Source organism: Platalea leucorodia (genome assembly GCF_965183815.1).
Source record: "Platalea leucorodia genome assembly, chromosome: 4".
NCBI lineage: Eukaryota > Metazoa > Chordata > Aves > Pelecaniformes > Threskiornithidae > Platalea > Platalea leucorodia.
Window position 1 is genome coordinate 74865164 of NC_138826.1, and position 15140 is coordinate 74880303.

General features: G+C 39.1%; 1 protein-coding gene across 1 annotated transcript; it reads right to left on the reverse strand.

Moving 5' to 3' along the window:
• Nucleotides 1-214: 214 nt before the first annotated feature.
• On the reverse strand, nucleotides 215-13170 carry GAS2L3 (growth arrest specific 2 like 3; the record flags this gene model as incomplete). Its single annotated transcript, XM_082308976.1, has 8 exons — nucleotides 13131-13170; nucleotides 12007-12175; nucleotides 11475-11593; nucleotides 9518-9659; nucleotides 5760-5823; nucleotides 3697-3835; nucleotides 2327-2434; nucleotides 215-1603 (listed from the first exon to the last, which is right to left on the reverse strand). Exons 1-8 carry the CDS (start codon nucleotides 13158-13160, stop codon nucleotides 215-217), a joined length of 2160 nt encoding a protein of 719 aa, XP_082165102.1. The 5' UTR covers nucleotides 13161-13170.
• Between the last annotated feature and the right edge of the window lie 1970 nt (nucleotides 13171-15140).

Here is a 15140-nt window from a genome sequence, read left to right on the forward strand (position 1 = left end):
AAGCAAGCTCACTTCTAAATATATTCAAGCAGAAGTTTCTAAACTGCAAAATAAATACAGTTCTTACTGTAAGTTATGCAGAAAAATGTAGGTTATACCTAATATTTCATGGTAAATGTAGTGTTATTTAACTTTTTTCCTTGTCCTCAGTGTAGCAGGTACTAGCGGCCCATTTGAATGAAATCAAGACTTCCACAGAAAGTAACAAATAAGTTTACTTTCTGGGTTTTTTACTCCCTGTCATAACAAAATAGTGATCATCTTGCCTGCTCTTCATAAGAGGACCTTTTGATACACCAGGCGTTCCTTTATTACACACCGTTGCTGATTTTCCCTTAGGGAGAGGCTTCTTGGCTGCTGGGGCCAAGCTTTCATTTGCTTGCAAGTTTTTGGTTGAAGGCTGACCTTTTGTGGAAGGCTGCACTGGCTTTTTGGTCACTGCCGTTTTGGCTGAAGTTTGAGGAAGCCGTACGGCAGATAAGGGAGTGCGTTCAAGAGGTTTGGATGAAGTGGGTCCAACCTGAGGGGATTTACTGACATTTGTCTGCTTATTGACAGCTGATGATACATTTTTGCTTGTAGGTACCAGAGTAGGTGGTGACTTTGATGCTTTGCTAACAGCAAGGGAAGGTGCAGAAGCTGAGTGTTTTAGGACTGAAGCAGTTTTCAGGTTCCTTGCCAGGTCAGAAGCTGTTTGTGGAGCTTTCTGAGGATGCTGAGACCCAGTTCCTGAGGTCTGAAGAGTATTTTCAGAAGGAGGTTTTGCAAGGAGCTGCTGAGAATGTGCAAACTTGGCAACAGCACGCAGATTTGTAACAGGTGGCTGGGCAGCCCTCGGAGCAACCGAATTCACTTTGGTTTTAGTGACAGATACAGGTTTGCATTTAGTAGCGACACGCTTCTGTTTCAAAGCCATCATTTCAGCTGTCCCCGGCAAGTGAGACAGCTGTTTTTTAGAAGATGAGAGGGCAGGATGCAGCGCCGGTGCCGGGGAGCTCTGAGCCAGGGCAAATTTCTCCTTGGGAGCATCAGGGGACCGAATACGTTTGCGCAGTGTTTCAGAGTGAACAAGAGCCATTCTCGTTCCTGCAGACGAAGAGCTTTTGCTTACGGGCTGCAAAGGAGCAGAAGCTGGTGAGTTGTGTGCAGGAGACTCCAGTTTCTTTGAGGTGCCAGCTAATGGTTTGAAAGGAGACTGCACGCCTGTCACTGAAGACCCTTGTAATTTGGACCTGACTGTCAATGCCTTGGCTGTGGAGGATGGGGGCACTGACACTTTTGGTGATGCCAGGGCAGGGGACTGAGGATGTTTAGATAAAGCCTTCTTGGCACTGGCCCCAAGAGCTGAAACAGGAGTAGGGGGTTTTGATGGCTGCTTTTGAAACATATTGACAGCTGACATTGGATTCATGACAGGAGGCTCCTGAATTCTAGCTGATGAGTTGGGGACACTGTCACTGGTGACCCCTTTCTGAAACGCCAGGATTTTTTGTTCCAGAGTTGCAAACTGAAGAACTCGGCACGGATCATATTTAAGCAGAAAACCTTGAAGAGTGTCCCAGCCTCCACCAACACGTACCATCACATGCTTGCCATGTAGCATCTGAGAATGGGGAAAGAGGGGGTGGGAGCAGGAGAAGAACAAGAGAAACTTCTATCTTGTTTTACGCAGAACGATGTCTTCATCTTATATTAAAATTGACTAAAAATAGGACCTCCTTTCTTACAGAGAAACATTTTTAAAAAGAGAAATTATGTTATAAATAACGCTTATACTTCCCAATTCTTTTATTAGATAGTTTCTCCTGCAGAGACAGTCATTATGTGTCAGGAAGTAATGAAAGCGTATATACAGAAGACATTTTAACCATTCTGTCAGCATCTTTATTTAGTATACAGAGTTTTGGATACAGGTTTTGTTCAAATTATGGATGTTCTCATAACATTTTAATCCCAGAAACTCTTATGCCTGCTGAAGACAGCGCTCAACTATCCTACAAATTATAAACCCCAAGCATCCAGATTTTGAACAAGCAACATTCTCAGTATATTCTATTGCGGTACGCTTAGTTATATTGCAAGTTGCTACTGAAATTTTAGAAACACCACAGAAAACATTAACTTGCTTAGTTTAGCGTGGTTGTAAAATCAATAGTTGTAAGATCTAACTAGCTACACCTACTTTGAACAGGAGATTGGATGACGTGGTGTCCTAACTTAAATCATTCTGTAACTCTAAATCAATACCATAAAAACGAGGTATTCCACTTAAAAGCATTTGTCTCTCCATTATGAATATAAATTGGAATTCTGAGGAACTACTTACTCGGATGAAGAGTATTTTATCTCCCAGTCTATAACGTCCCTCCGATAAGTATTCAATCGAAAATCGATGGGAACAACTGCAGGGAGGATCTTCTGCTATATGTTTAACCTAGTTATTAAAATTGAAAGCATTCGTTAGTATTTTGACAGAAACGTATTTAACAGTTTATTGAGATATTTAATACAAGAAAAGATACTGATATCTTCATCTCATAATCTAAGAAAACACTAGAATTCTATTCCCTCACAAGAAAATTTCAGCTACATAGAGCTTCCAAACGTAAAATAAAAGATTAAAAGAAAGAACAAACTGTATGTACAGACAAATATTTCAAGTTGTTCCAATCCAATTTTCATGATTTCTTCAATTTTAAGTTATTTTTACTTTCCTTTTTAAGATCTGTCCATAACACTACGCATAGCAGCATCAAATTCCAACCACGACCTTGTAAAGACACTGTTATGGTCTCTAGAAATTGAAACAAGTGCCTGGGTCTCTCCTGCGAGCGAATCCATTGCTGCACCTGACCCAGGGCTACTTCTGCATTCTCCCTAACTTTTTATACGGCTTTTATAAGTTAATCTTCTATGTGACACCCAAGAAGGAAACTGAAAAAAGGAGAAAGGTAGTCCCCAAGTAAGTCCAGGGTTAGAGAAAACGTGACTCCTACAGCCACTTAGAAACACAACAAATTGGAAGGTCGAGACTATTGCCAAGCAGGAAAAAATTATGAGACTTTCCAAAGAGAGCAAGGATCTGGTGGCTGACATTCCAAAGCAGCAGAAGTTTTACATTACAACACAGAGGACCTTTAAATTGAAGTCTCAACATGCATTTTTAAGCAAAATAGGAAAGTTGTTCATCATTCCTTTTGGGCCAATTCACAAGATACACAAATAATTTCCTTTTCTGCATACATATTCATTTCCAGTTGGTACAGCTACAGAGGTTTTATTTAAAGTCTTTTTCAAAAGAGTTTCAAAGCCTACTTTAACATGTGATGAAGTTCTATGAAAACATCAAATTGAAGAGAAGCATACATTACAGTCATAGAATATTGATGCACCAGAAAAACTGAATTAGAGTATTTCTTATACTCAAAGCAGCAATGAAAGGGGGAGGGAGAAATCAAGGAAAGTTATATGCACTGATGCATTAACTCAAAAATATATATGACAGCATTTTGCTTACATTTTCAAAAAAAAAAAAAAATAGTTGTTCGAAAAAGGTGCATACCCTTCCGTTTTCTATTTAAGGAGGCTCACAGATATTAGATGAAAAACAGCCTATGTTTACTGAGCCAGATCATACAAGTACTAAACTAAGAGTTTTATTTAAAGCCCATATCATAATAAATAAGCAGTACTTACTGCCTCATGTAGCTCCCCATGGTGACAACATGACTTTGCTGTGCTAATAGGCGATGGTGGTCCAGAGGTCATCAGCAGTGTTTCTTCTAGCTCAATTTCCTTCTCTAGTTTTACCAGTACAGGAGGTTCAACTCCATACCTCAACACAAATACAAAAGTAGAGAGTTTAATTGCTAAAGCAAACAAAAAGAAGCTGATAAACATGCAAAATTCTGAGTAGCTTGACTGATAGGGAACAGCACATCAGTCAGAGGAATAACTGCCTTGATAATGCAAAGAGAAGGAGCAACTCTTGCGTTTCTGATACAAGTCCTCCCAAAGGTGGTCTTGGAGCTACCACAGAAGGCAGTAAAAAACCTACTGTCCTGGTTTCAGCTGGGATAGAGTTAGTTTTCTTCCTAGTAGCTGGTATAGTGCCATGTCTTGGATTTAGTACGAGAATAATGTTGATAACACACTGATGTTTTAGTTGTTGCTAAGTAGTGCTTACACTAGTCAAAGACTTTTCAGCTTCCCCTGCCCTGTCAGCAAGAAGCTGGGAGGGGGCACAGCCAGGACAGCTGACCCAGACTGGCCAAAGGGCTATGCCATACCGTATGACGTCATGCTCAGTATATAAACTGGGGGAGTCGGCCTGGGAGCAGCGATCGCTACTTGGGGATGGACTGGGTATTGTTTGGCGGGTGGTGAGCCATTGTATCGTGTATCACTTGCTTTGTATATTATTATTGTATTATTATTATATTATCATTATTATTACTACTACTACTATTACTACTATTCTATTTTATTTTACTTCAATTATTAAACTATTCTTATCTCAACCCACGAATTTTCTCACTTTTACCCTTCCAATTCTCTCCCCCATCCCACTGGGGTGGGAGGAGTGAGCGAGCAGCAGTGTGGTGCTTAGTTGCTGGCTGGGGTTAAACCATGACAGTCCTTTTTGGCGCCCAACATGGGGCTCAAAGGGTTTGAGATAGTAACAGCTTAACCAGAGTGTATTAAGGAATTTATATCTGTTAACAATTGCTAGTCATAATATTGATTCATCTGTTCTCGATATTAGTCTACCTGGTCTGCACCATGCTCTTGTTTTTGCTGTACATGTTAAAGATTGGTGTTGGTTTTTGCAGTTTGCTTTGTTCTGCAGTGATTAGCGATGTTTTGCCTGGGAGATTTTTAAAACACTGGCCTTGAGGGTTATCTGGTATTTGGGTTTTGTACTGAAGCCATTACTGTACTTCAGGTACCACCTCATGGAGACAAGTAGCAATTATACCTATTCCTCTGAGAGGTTTTTTTTTTTATGGAGAATGGCACCTTTGCTGCCTTCTTCTATGATGTTTCCTCCTTCATTACAACTTTTCAGTATCTTGAACATCCTTGGGTAGTTAAGATATATCTATTGGTATTTCTTGGGTATATTGTTTCGGTTTTGTCTAGAGTTAATAAGCAGTTTCAGAATATCATCCAGAGATCTGCCCCAAGGCTGGATAGTGGCAGGGTATGTGGGATAGTATGGACAAGTACCTAGGACAGGGGCACCTCCAATGTTTTGGAACTTCACCCCTGAACAAATGCAGAATCCTGAAAAACTAGCGAAGTATTTTTAATACAATACAATTTACATCACATCCAATTTAGATAAACTATCTTAAAGCTTCCAGCTCTGCACTAGAAATAAACTAGAAGTCTAAATTGAGAGAATGATAAAGAGATACCTGCCAAAAAGCTTAAAAAATAAAGACCTTAAAACTGTATTTAATGTTCAGCAAGTTGTTCTAAGATGTACACGTATCTATAAGCTGAATGTAGCATTTAAACATACAGCTATAAAAAACAGTGTGGATCAGCACTTCTCCATGAAAAGAGTCTGATAAATACTTGAAAAAATACTCATAATGTACGGTGGTCCTAGAAAAGCTACTCATTACTTTCTGCACGGAATTAACATCTACTGCATTGCACTTAATGATTGCAGATTGTCTTAATTTTGTCTTAGGTTTTACTTCATAGTATGTTCTTCAATTTCTTGTTAGGAACATGTGTGGATCACATACCTGGATACAATGCGTCCAATTTCCAACAAGCAAAGATACACTTGTCTTGGATCTTTGTGCAAAACTAAAAGGGAAGAGAATAAAAGGGAGTTACAGCTCATATGTACTGTGAGGAGGCCCATGCAATTAGGTACAGAGAAGGGAAGATAAGGAATAGAGGACTATAACTTTGCCTCATTCTACCCAGAGGCAAGCTATGTTATCATGGATAAAGCACTATATGCTTTCCAACGCTAATTTTCTGTTCCATAAAGTGTTTAAACCCATGCTGGGACTCCTGAAATCAAACTCTTCTCCACCTCCTACGAGAAATACACTTTATTTGATTTTATGCTGTCCTTTCTTGATGTGAACTGGAAAGAAAGACCGTTCCCTATCCCCATATATATTATAGTGGTCTTAAAGACGAAAAGCATTCAACAACTGCAAATAGGAAAACATACTCCATCTGTTCATGCTTGTGCATACAGACACAGATAGGCACACACACTCTATGGGTGAACAACTGCAGGAGAATACACTGCAAGGGATCTAGCTGACAAGTGGATGGCTATGCAGCCAGTCAGCCTAAGTGGTTTAAACCCTTGGCTGTGAAAGAATAATCCAGATGATTGTTACCGTTTCAGTAAGCAACAGATCCTTTTTCTTATCACTTTAAAAGTTCTGGGTGCCAGCAGAGTCCATCCATATGGCAGATTCACCCAGTTGCGCTAGAAGATACCACTTTGCCAGTGGCAGCTCCCCTACCCCATGCTATACCCTCATTTCACCCCTCCCCATCAGCCCCCACCTCCTGCCCCATCCACCCAAAGGTTTTCTTCAGAATTTGATACATTTGTGAGGATCTATCTGAGACAGAGGGTCAAAACCCCTGACCATAAGAAGGAAGTAAGAATGACGTTGGTTTAAGAGGCAAACACTCAGATGCAGACATCAGATACTGGCTGTGATCACAGAAAAGATGCAACACTATTTCAGATAGTAGCACAGAGTTTTGCACTAGGCTTTGCTTCTGAAGGACTGTGCCCACATTAACCCAGCTAGTGCCCAGCACAGAGGCGGCTTTGCACCCCTCAGTTCAGAGCAGCTCTAACAGCTGCATGCACTTGACTGTGTAGACACACTTAATCATGATCAGGAGAGCTGAAGAATGAGATGGAAGAGTGGAGCAATAGCCAAACAGTGTGTAGGTGACCGTGGCAGTTCTGGGCTTTCCTGACAACTTTGAAATGAAAACATTCACTTATTTTTACTGCTGCACTGGAGAACAGAAGAGGCAGAAGGAAAGCAATGCCTGTTTTGTTTTCTTGCAACTTCCATCTTTAGGTGTGCAAGGAAAAAGAAACAAGGGCCATGAACAGAGAAGGAAAATAGTTTAAAAATTTCACACACAAGTAACTACTTCCTCCTCTGCCCCCATTTAAGCCTCAAAATTCAGATGCTCTCAACATGTTCTAAGAACATAGTTGTACGAATGCTCTAGAAAACAAACCATCCCTGTGCTTTCTTAGCCAACTAGGTATACTGCCTAATAACTCAGAAACCAAAGGCTGGGAGAAAGGTCATTCAACTTCCCTCCACCCACACATGGCACCATTCTTTCCCCGCCCCCCACCAGGTATAAGAAACATGAAAAGCCGAAGATACAATTTTCTTATGGTGTAACATTTATATAAACAAGTCTGACTTTCTTCATACTGTGCAGTAACAATATTCAGTAAAAATTGGAAATTCACTCTGAAGAGAAGCCTAATGAGCTCTATATTTACAGATGGAATCTAACATCTTTCTGATGTTTAATTTGATATTTAAAATGACTTTGCTTTAAATGAGACTGAAGTGTTTCCTAAAGTATAAGCTGAGTATGAAGTCAGATGTTCTTGTTTACCTCATCTACTCCAGTTTGTAAGTCAACTTTTTAAAAGATCTGATTATGAAGGGTAAATCTAGAAAAGAATGTTGGCACAGCCATAATCTAAAAGGTACTAGAGGTCATTTCATTTTCTTTTTTTATAAGTGTTTTTGTCAGCTGTAACAGAAGAGACATAATTTGCCTGAATACAGAAAAGAAAAATCCCTAGCAGAGATCCAGACATTTGGCTTGATGTCAAAGGGCATCCCATGATGGCTACTCTCCCTTTCTGCTGTCTCAGGAGTCGCTTAATTTATTTCCTTCACAGCCATCCACACTTTTCAGGAGGTGCTGCTATATGTATCTAATGGGAAAAGGACAATTGTCAAATTGTCTTTCCCATATTTCACTCATAAAGAATGGCTTGAAAGTTTGATGGAGAACATCAGTGGAAAGAATGTTTCATCAAGGAGGCTGCAAGTCTGGTCATTTCAACTGCCAAAAAGGCTCACAGAAGATATTTATGCCACAAAGCAAGCTTGTGTCAAGAGTTACAATCAGACTTCAAAACACTTCTTGGCTATGAGGGAAAGCCACAGCGTTAGGAAATCCTGTCTGCTTATCTCAGGGAGGCTAAACAGGTTCTAATTACCCATCCACTTACAGGAACTAAGATGTTTAAGCAATGCAGTTCATACAAGTTGAACTGAAAAAAACATTAAAACTAATTTTCTTATAGCTCAGTTCTCCTACTCATCTGTATTTCATGGCACTGAAAAAGATACACTCCCTAGTTAAATCAGAATGAGAGAGATGCAAATGAGGATATTTTCTCAACTATTTTAAAAGATGACTTATCCAGTAGAGAAGGCATGGGCAGTTCAACCAGCAGGGAGGAGAGCTTAAAAGAAAAGCAGTTAATGAAAACAGTGCCTCCCATTTAAATAGCATTAAATGGCACAAAGACTTTAAGAAAATCTAGTAAATACCGTGACAAATCCATCTGATTACTGAAAATAAAGGTACTTTGCAATTTTTTGCTATTCTGCTCAACAGGCAGATATTTTCCCTTTTTTTAAAAAAAACAAAAAACAACACAAAAACCCCCCAGTATTTGGCTTGCCACAGGAAGGTTTGTATTAATTAATTTTTAGTGACATAATAGCTGGTAGAAGAGCATTTCATTATTTACCATGCAATGAAAGCTCAGTTCCTCTTAATTAACAGTCAAAAAAATTTTATTCAATCTGGAAGTATCAGTCTAGAAGCTGTTATAAGGGACATACTGTGCACTGGAGCAGGTATACACACAGTTGGCAATATTTATTTTTATAACTATCTTATTAAATGGGAAAATAAAAATGGTTTAGAGTCATGTCAAGCAGGTCCTGAAGTAAATGTTAATTACCAACAGATTGTTGTCACTTCAGGCACAACGCCCTGATACAGTTACCAAATTTAGCAGTCATGAATGCATTATTCTGCGGACTTTCTGCAACAAGAATGAGCTCTAATACCAAATAAAGGATCTTATTGTGAGTTGACTCCATGGCCCTGTGGTCTTCCCGCACAGGGAAAGCAAACCATGCTTTTCTCCTCTGTTTCTCAGTGGGCCTTTTTACTGAAGGAAAACATGTGAGTTTGCTGCACAGCTGTCACTCCTCCCTCCCACACAGCAACTTTTAGAAGGCTGGAAAAGCATCATGCAAGTTAGAGCAGTCACTGAACTGATTTTTCAAGGCTTTTATGTGAACACTGCCTTAAAATAAATAAAAACATTAATAGCTTGCACAAGACAGGTACAGTTGTGACAAAGGCTTCACAAGATTATACACAAAGAGATCTCCCTGACCAGGTAGTTATTCACATACAGATCAAAGCAAGTCTTACAAAAAGATAGATTTACCTAAACCTTCAGATTCAAACAGATAAGTCTCATCAACTCCAATGGCCCTACACCAGTTAAGAAAGTTGGCTGTATTATCTCTGGCAAAAAAAGATCCTGATGGAGCATCCTTCTTACACGGAACTTTTCTCATGGGAAAATTCTGGCAAGGGAAGAAAACAAAAAGTACATTGTGCACGTCAACATTGCCAACAGATTTCAAAGCATATTTGCAAAGGAAAACAAACTCTAAATTCAGAGTACAGAAACAGCGGTTAGTAACTATTTTGTGTTCAAGCCACCATGTATTGCTGGAGGGTAGGAAGGCCCTACAGAGGGACCTGGACAGGCTGGATCGATGGGCTGGGACCAACTGTATGAGATTCAACAAGGCTAAGTGCCAGGTCCTGCACTTCGGTCACAACCACCCCATGCAACGCTACAGGCTTGGGGAGGAGCGGCTGGAGAGCTGCCTGGCGGAAAAGGACCTGGGGGTGTTGGTTGACAGCCTCCTGAACATGAGCCAGCAGTGTGCTCAGGTGGCCAAGAGGGCCAATGGCATCCTGGCCTGTATCAAGAATAGTGTGGCCAGCAGAACCAGGGAGATGATCTTAAGGGTCTTTTCCAACCTTAATGATTCTATGATTCTATAAAAAAAAAAAAAACAAACAACAAACCTATGCTAATGTAGAAGGCATTCCACCTTGTCTTTGTGAACAGTCACTGAGTGAACAATCCTTAGCTCTGCAACCTCTCACAGAACTGCCCATACACTTGCTTCCCCATATCCCCACATCCTGGGGTAAGAGTCTTACTGGTGGTTTCACAGGTCTAGATAATTATTCCCCCTTCCCAAGCTCTATTCATAGCAGCAGAATGAGCAGAGAGAACCCCAAATCAACTAAACTATACTTAGCTGCCAGATTTCAACATTTTAGAGCCTGTTCTAGAAAGCGGAGGGAATCAGAAGGGAGCAAAGGGCAGTTTCCTTTAAAACAATTAAGCACTTATTTGTTTTTAAATTGGTATCTTCAAAACTAAAGAAACAGTTCAAAGGTACACAAGTTGGGCATCTTGTCCTCCTTAAAAAAACCCTAAGGATTTGCAGCATTCGTACGGCTCTTGTCTAAATACCATGTAGCATCCTAAGACTCCTGTCTTGTCGTCCCCCCCCAGTTAATAATAATTCTAATATTAGTTATTATATTACTTACTGGTAAATATTCATTATTTAAAAGTACTGTTTTACTACATAAAACAGTAAAATGTAAACACAAAAAAAATGGTTTGGATATGGTGAAGCAGTTCCTCCTGCCCCCAAGGTAAACACTACCAATCAGGGCACATTAGTTGGTGATCTACTATTTGACAAATCCAAGCATTGCTGTAGCTATACTGGGTATCTGTACACTGAACATATGCTACCTGCACCAGTGTTACATGGTTTTATACGCCAAAGCAACACATCCCTATTTTTCATTGTACAAACACAGACTGCAAGTTGCTTGAGATTCACATTTCAGCTCAGCCTTGACTCCTAACAAAAAACACTGAAGCCCATCTCCAGGTACATCTCAATACGGATATTTTCATGGCTAACCCATATACCAGAGTTCAGCCACCAGTTTCTGCAATAAAACATTCCACCAAGTGCCAACAGATATCTTGTTACCAAACCACACTGATGTTATCAGGGGAACAAACTCCAGACTTGGACTAGATCTTCCTCTGGCAAGACTTTTACTGAAATCAAACTAAAAAACTAGTAAGGGCGTTAGGATTTGATTAACAAAGTGACTAAGTTACTTGTTGCATAAGGACAGTTTATCCATGTATAACGCCACACTTTTGTTAATCAATCTCCGGATACACAGCATACAGAATGCCACTTTGGGAAGCCTCACTCACCTGCTTTCCTTTTACTACTACTTACAATTAAAGACTTTATATATGTATTAAAAATCACAGTATGACTCACCCTTAAATTGTTCGAGCTACAACATTTTTCAATTGTGTTTTGAAGAACACCAACCAACTGGCAGAGTAGTACCCCATTATCAAGTTCTTCTAGCAGTTGTTCTGCTTTGACTTCTATTCCTAAAAAAAGAAGATCAACATTAGACTTACTCCAGAAAGGATAAAGAAGTTTCATATGAACTTAGAGGCAACTCAAACAGCATTCCATCCATCATATCATTTACTTCAGTGTTCAAGACTGAAAATTAGTAGAAATACATGAGTAAACTAAAATCAAATATCCACTTAATTAGATTTTAATTAGACTAACAAAATTCAGAAATATAAATTAGAACGATTAATCATCCTACCTCTAAGAGGTGGCAGCTAATAAAATCCGAAACCAAAGCATGCATTTTAATGCAATTCTCCTAGCCATTCAGGCTCAAATACACCAGATCTTAACAGTACTATAGATATTAAGTGTCAGCATTGACTGGAATATTGGAAAGTGCTTTGAAATTTATTAGGCAGTGATTTATTTTTAACCTCACCCAGCAAGCCAGACAGCCAGATTGACAGATCTTCTTGCATAGGCACCAAAGTTGCTTCATGCCGCACAGATATCCATTGGTCATACAGGCAGACATCTGCCAAACCTGGCCCATGTCTGGGAGTCAGAGGACTTCGGGGACTTAAGGGAAGGTCATCTCCAAACCACACCTGCAGAAGATTTCAGTAAGCTGAAGACAGCAAGCCCTAATATTTGCAGTCACATGACGAAAACTTGCAGTTCTGAATTATGCTAAAGATCTATTATTCAAAGAGTAAGTTCAGACAGATACACCAAACCAACACAACAGTAATCACAAATGGTGCAGCTCATTAGTAACTCCTGTATCAAAAGTACTACTACATTCATTCTCTTGACTTCTTTGGGTTTAAAATTACATACTTTCCTGAATATTAAATAAAGAAAACATGAATTAAATTTGTGGTTTTTTTTTTTCCTCAGCACATTTTAAGTAATGAAATCTGCAGTTTATCATATAATTTACTACGGACTACTGATTTCTCTGATCAAACATTTCAGAGGTGTTTTGTATTTAAATCATTAAAATGACAATGTTATAAGAGGAAATATATTCCCATGCAAGAATATAACACACTTTTTGAACATGAGCCTTCAGCATTTTTCTTAAGGACTGCATATTTTCAAACTGAGAGGTACCTTTACATTTCAAGAAAAGCACCACACTGAAACTTCATGTACAAAATTCCCAAAGACAAAGAGTCCTTCTGGTATGCTTAACTACTTTCCTTCAGTTCAATGTGTGTATAAAATATATTCATTTATTTATACTTAAGTGATTAACTAGAATATAGGGTTTTTAAAAACATCTTAATCATCAAGCAAGTTTTTAAACAATCTCAGCCTTTGACTTCAAAACCTTCTTAGGTAACAGCACTTAGGAAGAGAAAGGATCACCTATCTGATATAACACTGGATTATCTATCTTGTCACACTGCTCCATTTGTAAAATAAGAAAATTATTACTTTTTTTTTTTTTTTTAACTAGAGATAACTCTGGGGATTCTAGCATTTCATCTGCTTCAGGGTACACCTTTGAATAAAAAAAGTATTATGCAGAATTCAAACATTACACAAGGCATTTACCTGAACCGCATTCTGCATCGTCATCTGCATTTACATTAGCTTCTCCCCCTGGGGAAAGAGAAGAGAATTTTTAATACAGGCCCTCCTGCTTTCATGAAAATCCCAAGAAAAAAACAGTGGTGCTGTTTTGGCAAAATCCAAGCGAGTCTAATCAGGAACGGAGGGGGGAAAGAGGGAAGTATCTTAGCAGCTAAGGTTTTGATTCAGTATTCAGTCAACTTCAGTTCTCTGCCCTTAAATAAAGCAGCAGTTATTACAGCACAAAGTAGCAACTAACTTCATATGCATAAATAATACTCAAAAGTTTGCATGATTTTAAGGAGCTGTAAGGCATTTACCTTGCCAAAGAGAAATATTAATACTTCAAACCATTCTTGGATTTAACAATGTTGGCATTCACTCCTTCCTTCTCAGCTATCACAAGTGTATCTTGTACATGTGTGCATACAATATAAGCATCCTGAGTTTCCATTACATACTTTGAAGATTATGAAAATCTTAAAGCAAGAAAATCATTTTGAAGAATGAGATTTCTTCTTGCATAGATACATGAGAGAAACCAATGTTTTTATTAATTTCTATTGGGATTTTGACTTAGATTTCCAGGCAGCTAGCACATGCCCAAGTTTTCAACAGAATGCTGCAAAGTATTGCAGCAATATTGTTATCAGGACAATCCCCTGGCAAAACAATCCTTAAGGAAAGTTTTAAAGGCAATCTGGTCAACCCCTTCTCTCCCGAAGCCAACACAGTATTTTCCGGCAATGCTTTCAATCACAGGAAAAACCAGCACAAACTCTACACTGGGCTGGGGATCACTAAGTCTCTCCACGTAGGCTCAAGGTCTAGAAATGTGCGGTATTACCAGGTTAGCTGCGTACACACGCACCAGAAGGAATTTCCTCAGCATAATTATCCACAGTGGTAGTGGAGGGCATTACAACCTCAAAATGTACCTACCTGTGTCTTGAAACCAGTTAAAAACAACTTCCTTGCTCTGTTACTTAATAGCTGCAATAAAACTTCATCTTACTGATTAGGCTGGAAACCAGATTGCAGACATAGTCAGACAATTTTAACTCATCTGTTTTCCTTTAAAAATGAATAACTCCCCTCTTCTGTCCCAGATGTTTAAGCTATATACATAGACGGTATTCTTCTCTCCTCTCCCATCTGTTGCACAACCTCACCTTCCTATGCCAAAAGGCAAAATAGCCCATCACAGAAGACCCAATTTTCATAAAAATTCTCCCCCTTCCTCTTACCCAGAAAGCAGAACAGTGCCATTTCCTTCCCATTCTTCCCTCCCACTGCCTTGAACCTCACATGCTACACAGGACCACGCATGTCAGACATTTCAAACAACTTACCTCTACAACCAGCAGAGAAGCAACCAGTTTGTTTTCAAGACTGAAGCCACTTCCTTGTATCAGAACTGCTAGCACTTCTCAAACTTTATCAGAGACACTTCAAGTGATATCTTCCCCCCTCCTTTTATTTCTAGGGAAGGAAAAAAAAAAAAAAAAAGAAAAAAAAAAAAAGAAAAAAAAAAAGAAGAGACATCCTCTCCTTGATGTCATTTTTCCTTCTATGAATGAACAAGGGAAGGGCAGTGTATATACCAAGCATTACTAATGGGCATGTTATGCTTCCCACAGCTTTGTCCAAGGGAATACATTTTCCTTTAGCATAAGAAAGCTATTGTCCCAAAAGAGTTGCAGTAAGAGGCTTCATTGATTAAAAAAATAAATAAAACAACAGCAGAACAGCCAGTAGAGAAGTTGGTCTCATTAAAATAAGGAGCTCCATATAGGCTAACAAGAGCTCTAGCATACTAACTGCCAAGGGAAAACAAAAGGCAGCCTAATTCACAGGGAGCACTCAAAACACGAACAAAGCAAAATATTCACACAGCAGCTATCACAAGAATGCTCAGCATCTGCAGTTTTGTGGCATGCCTAACAAAAACTAGTCTAAAAAAAAAAAAAAAGGAAAGAAAAAAAAAGAGGA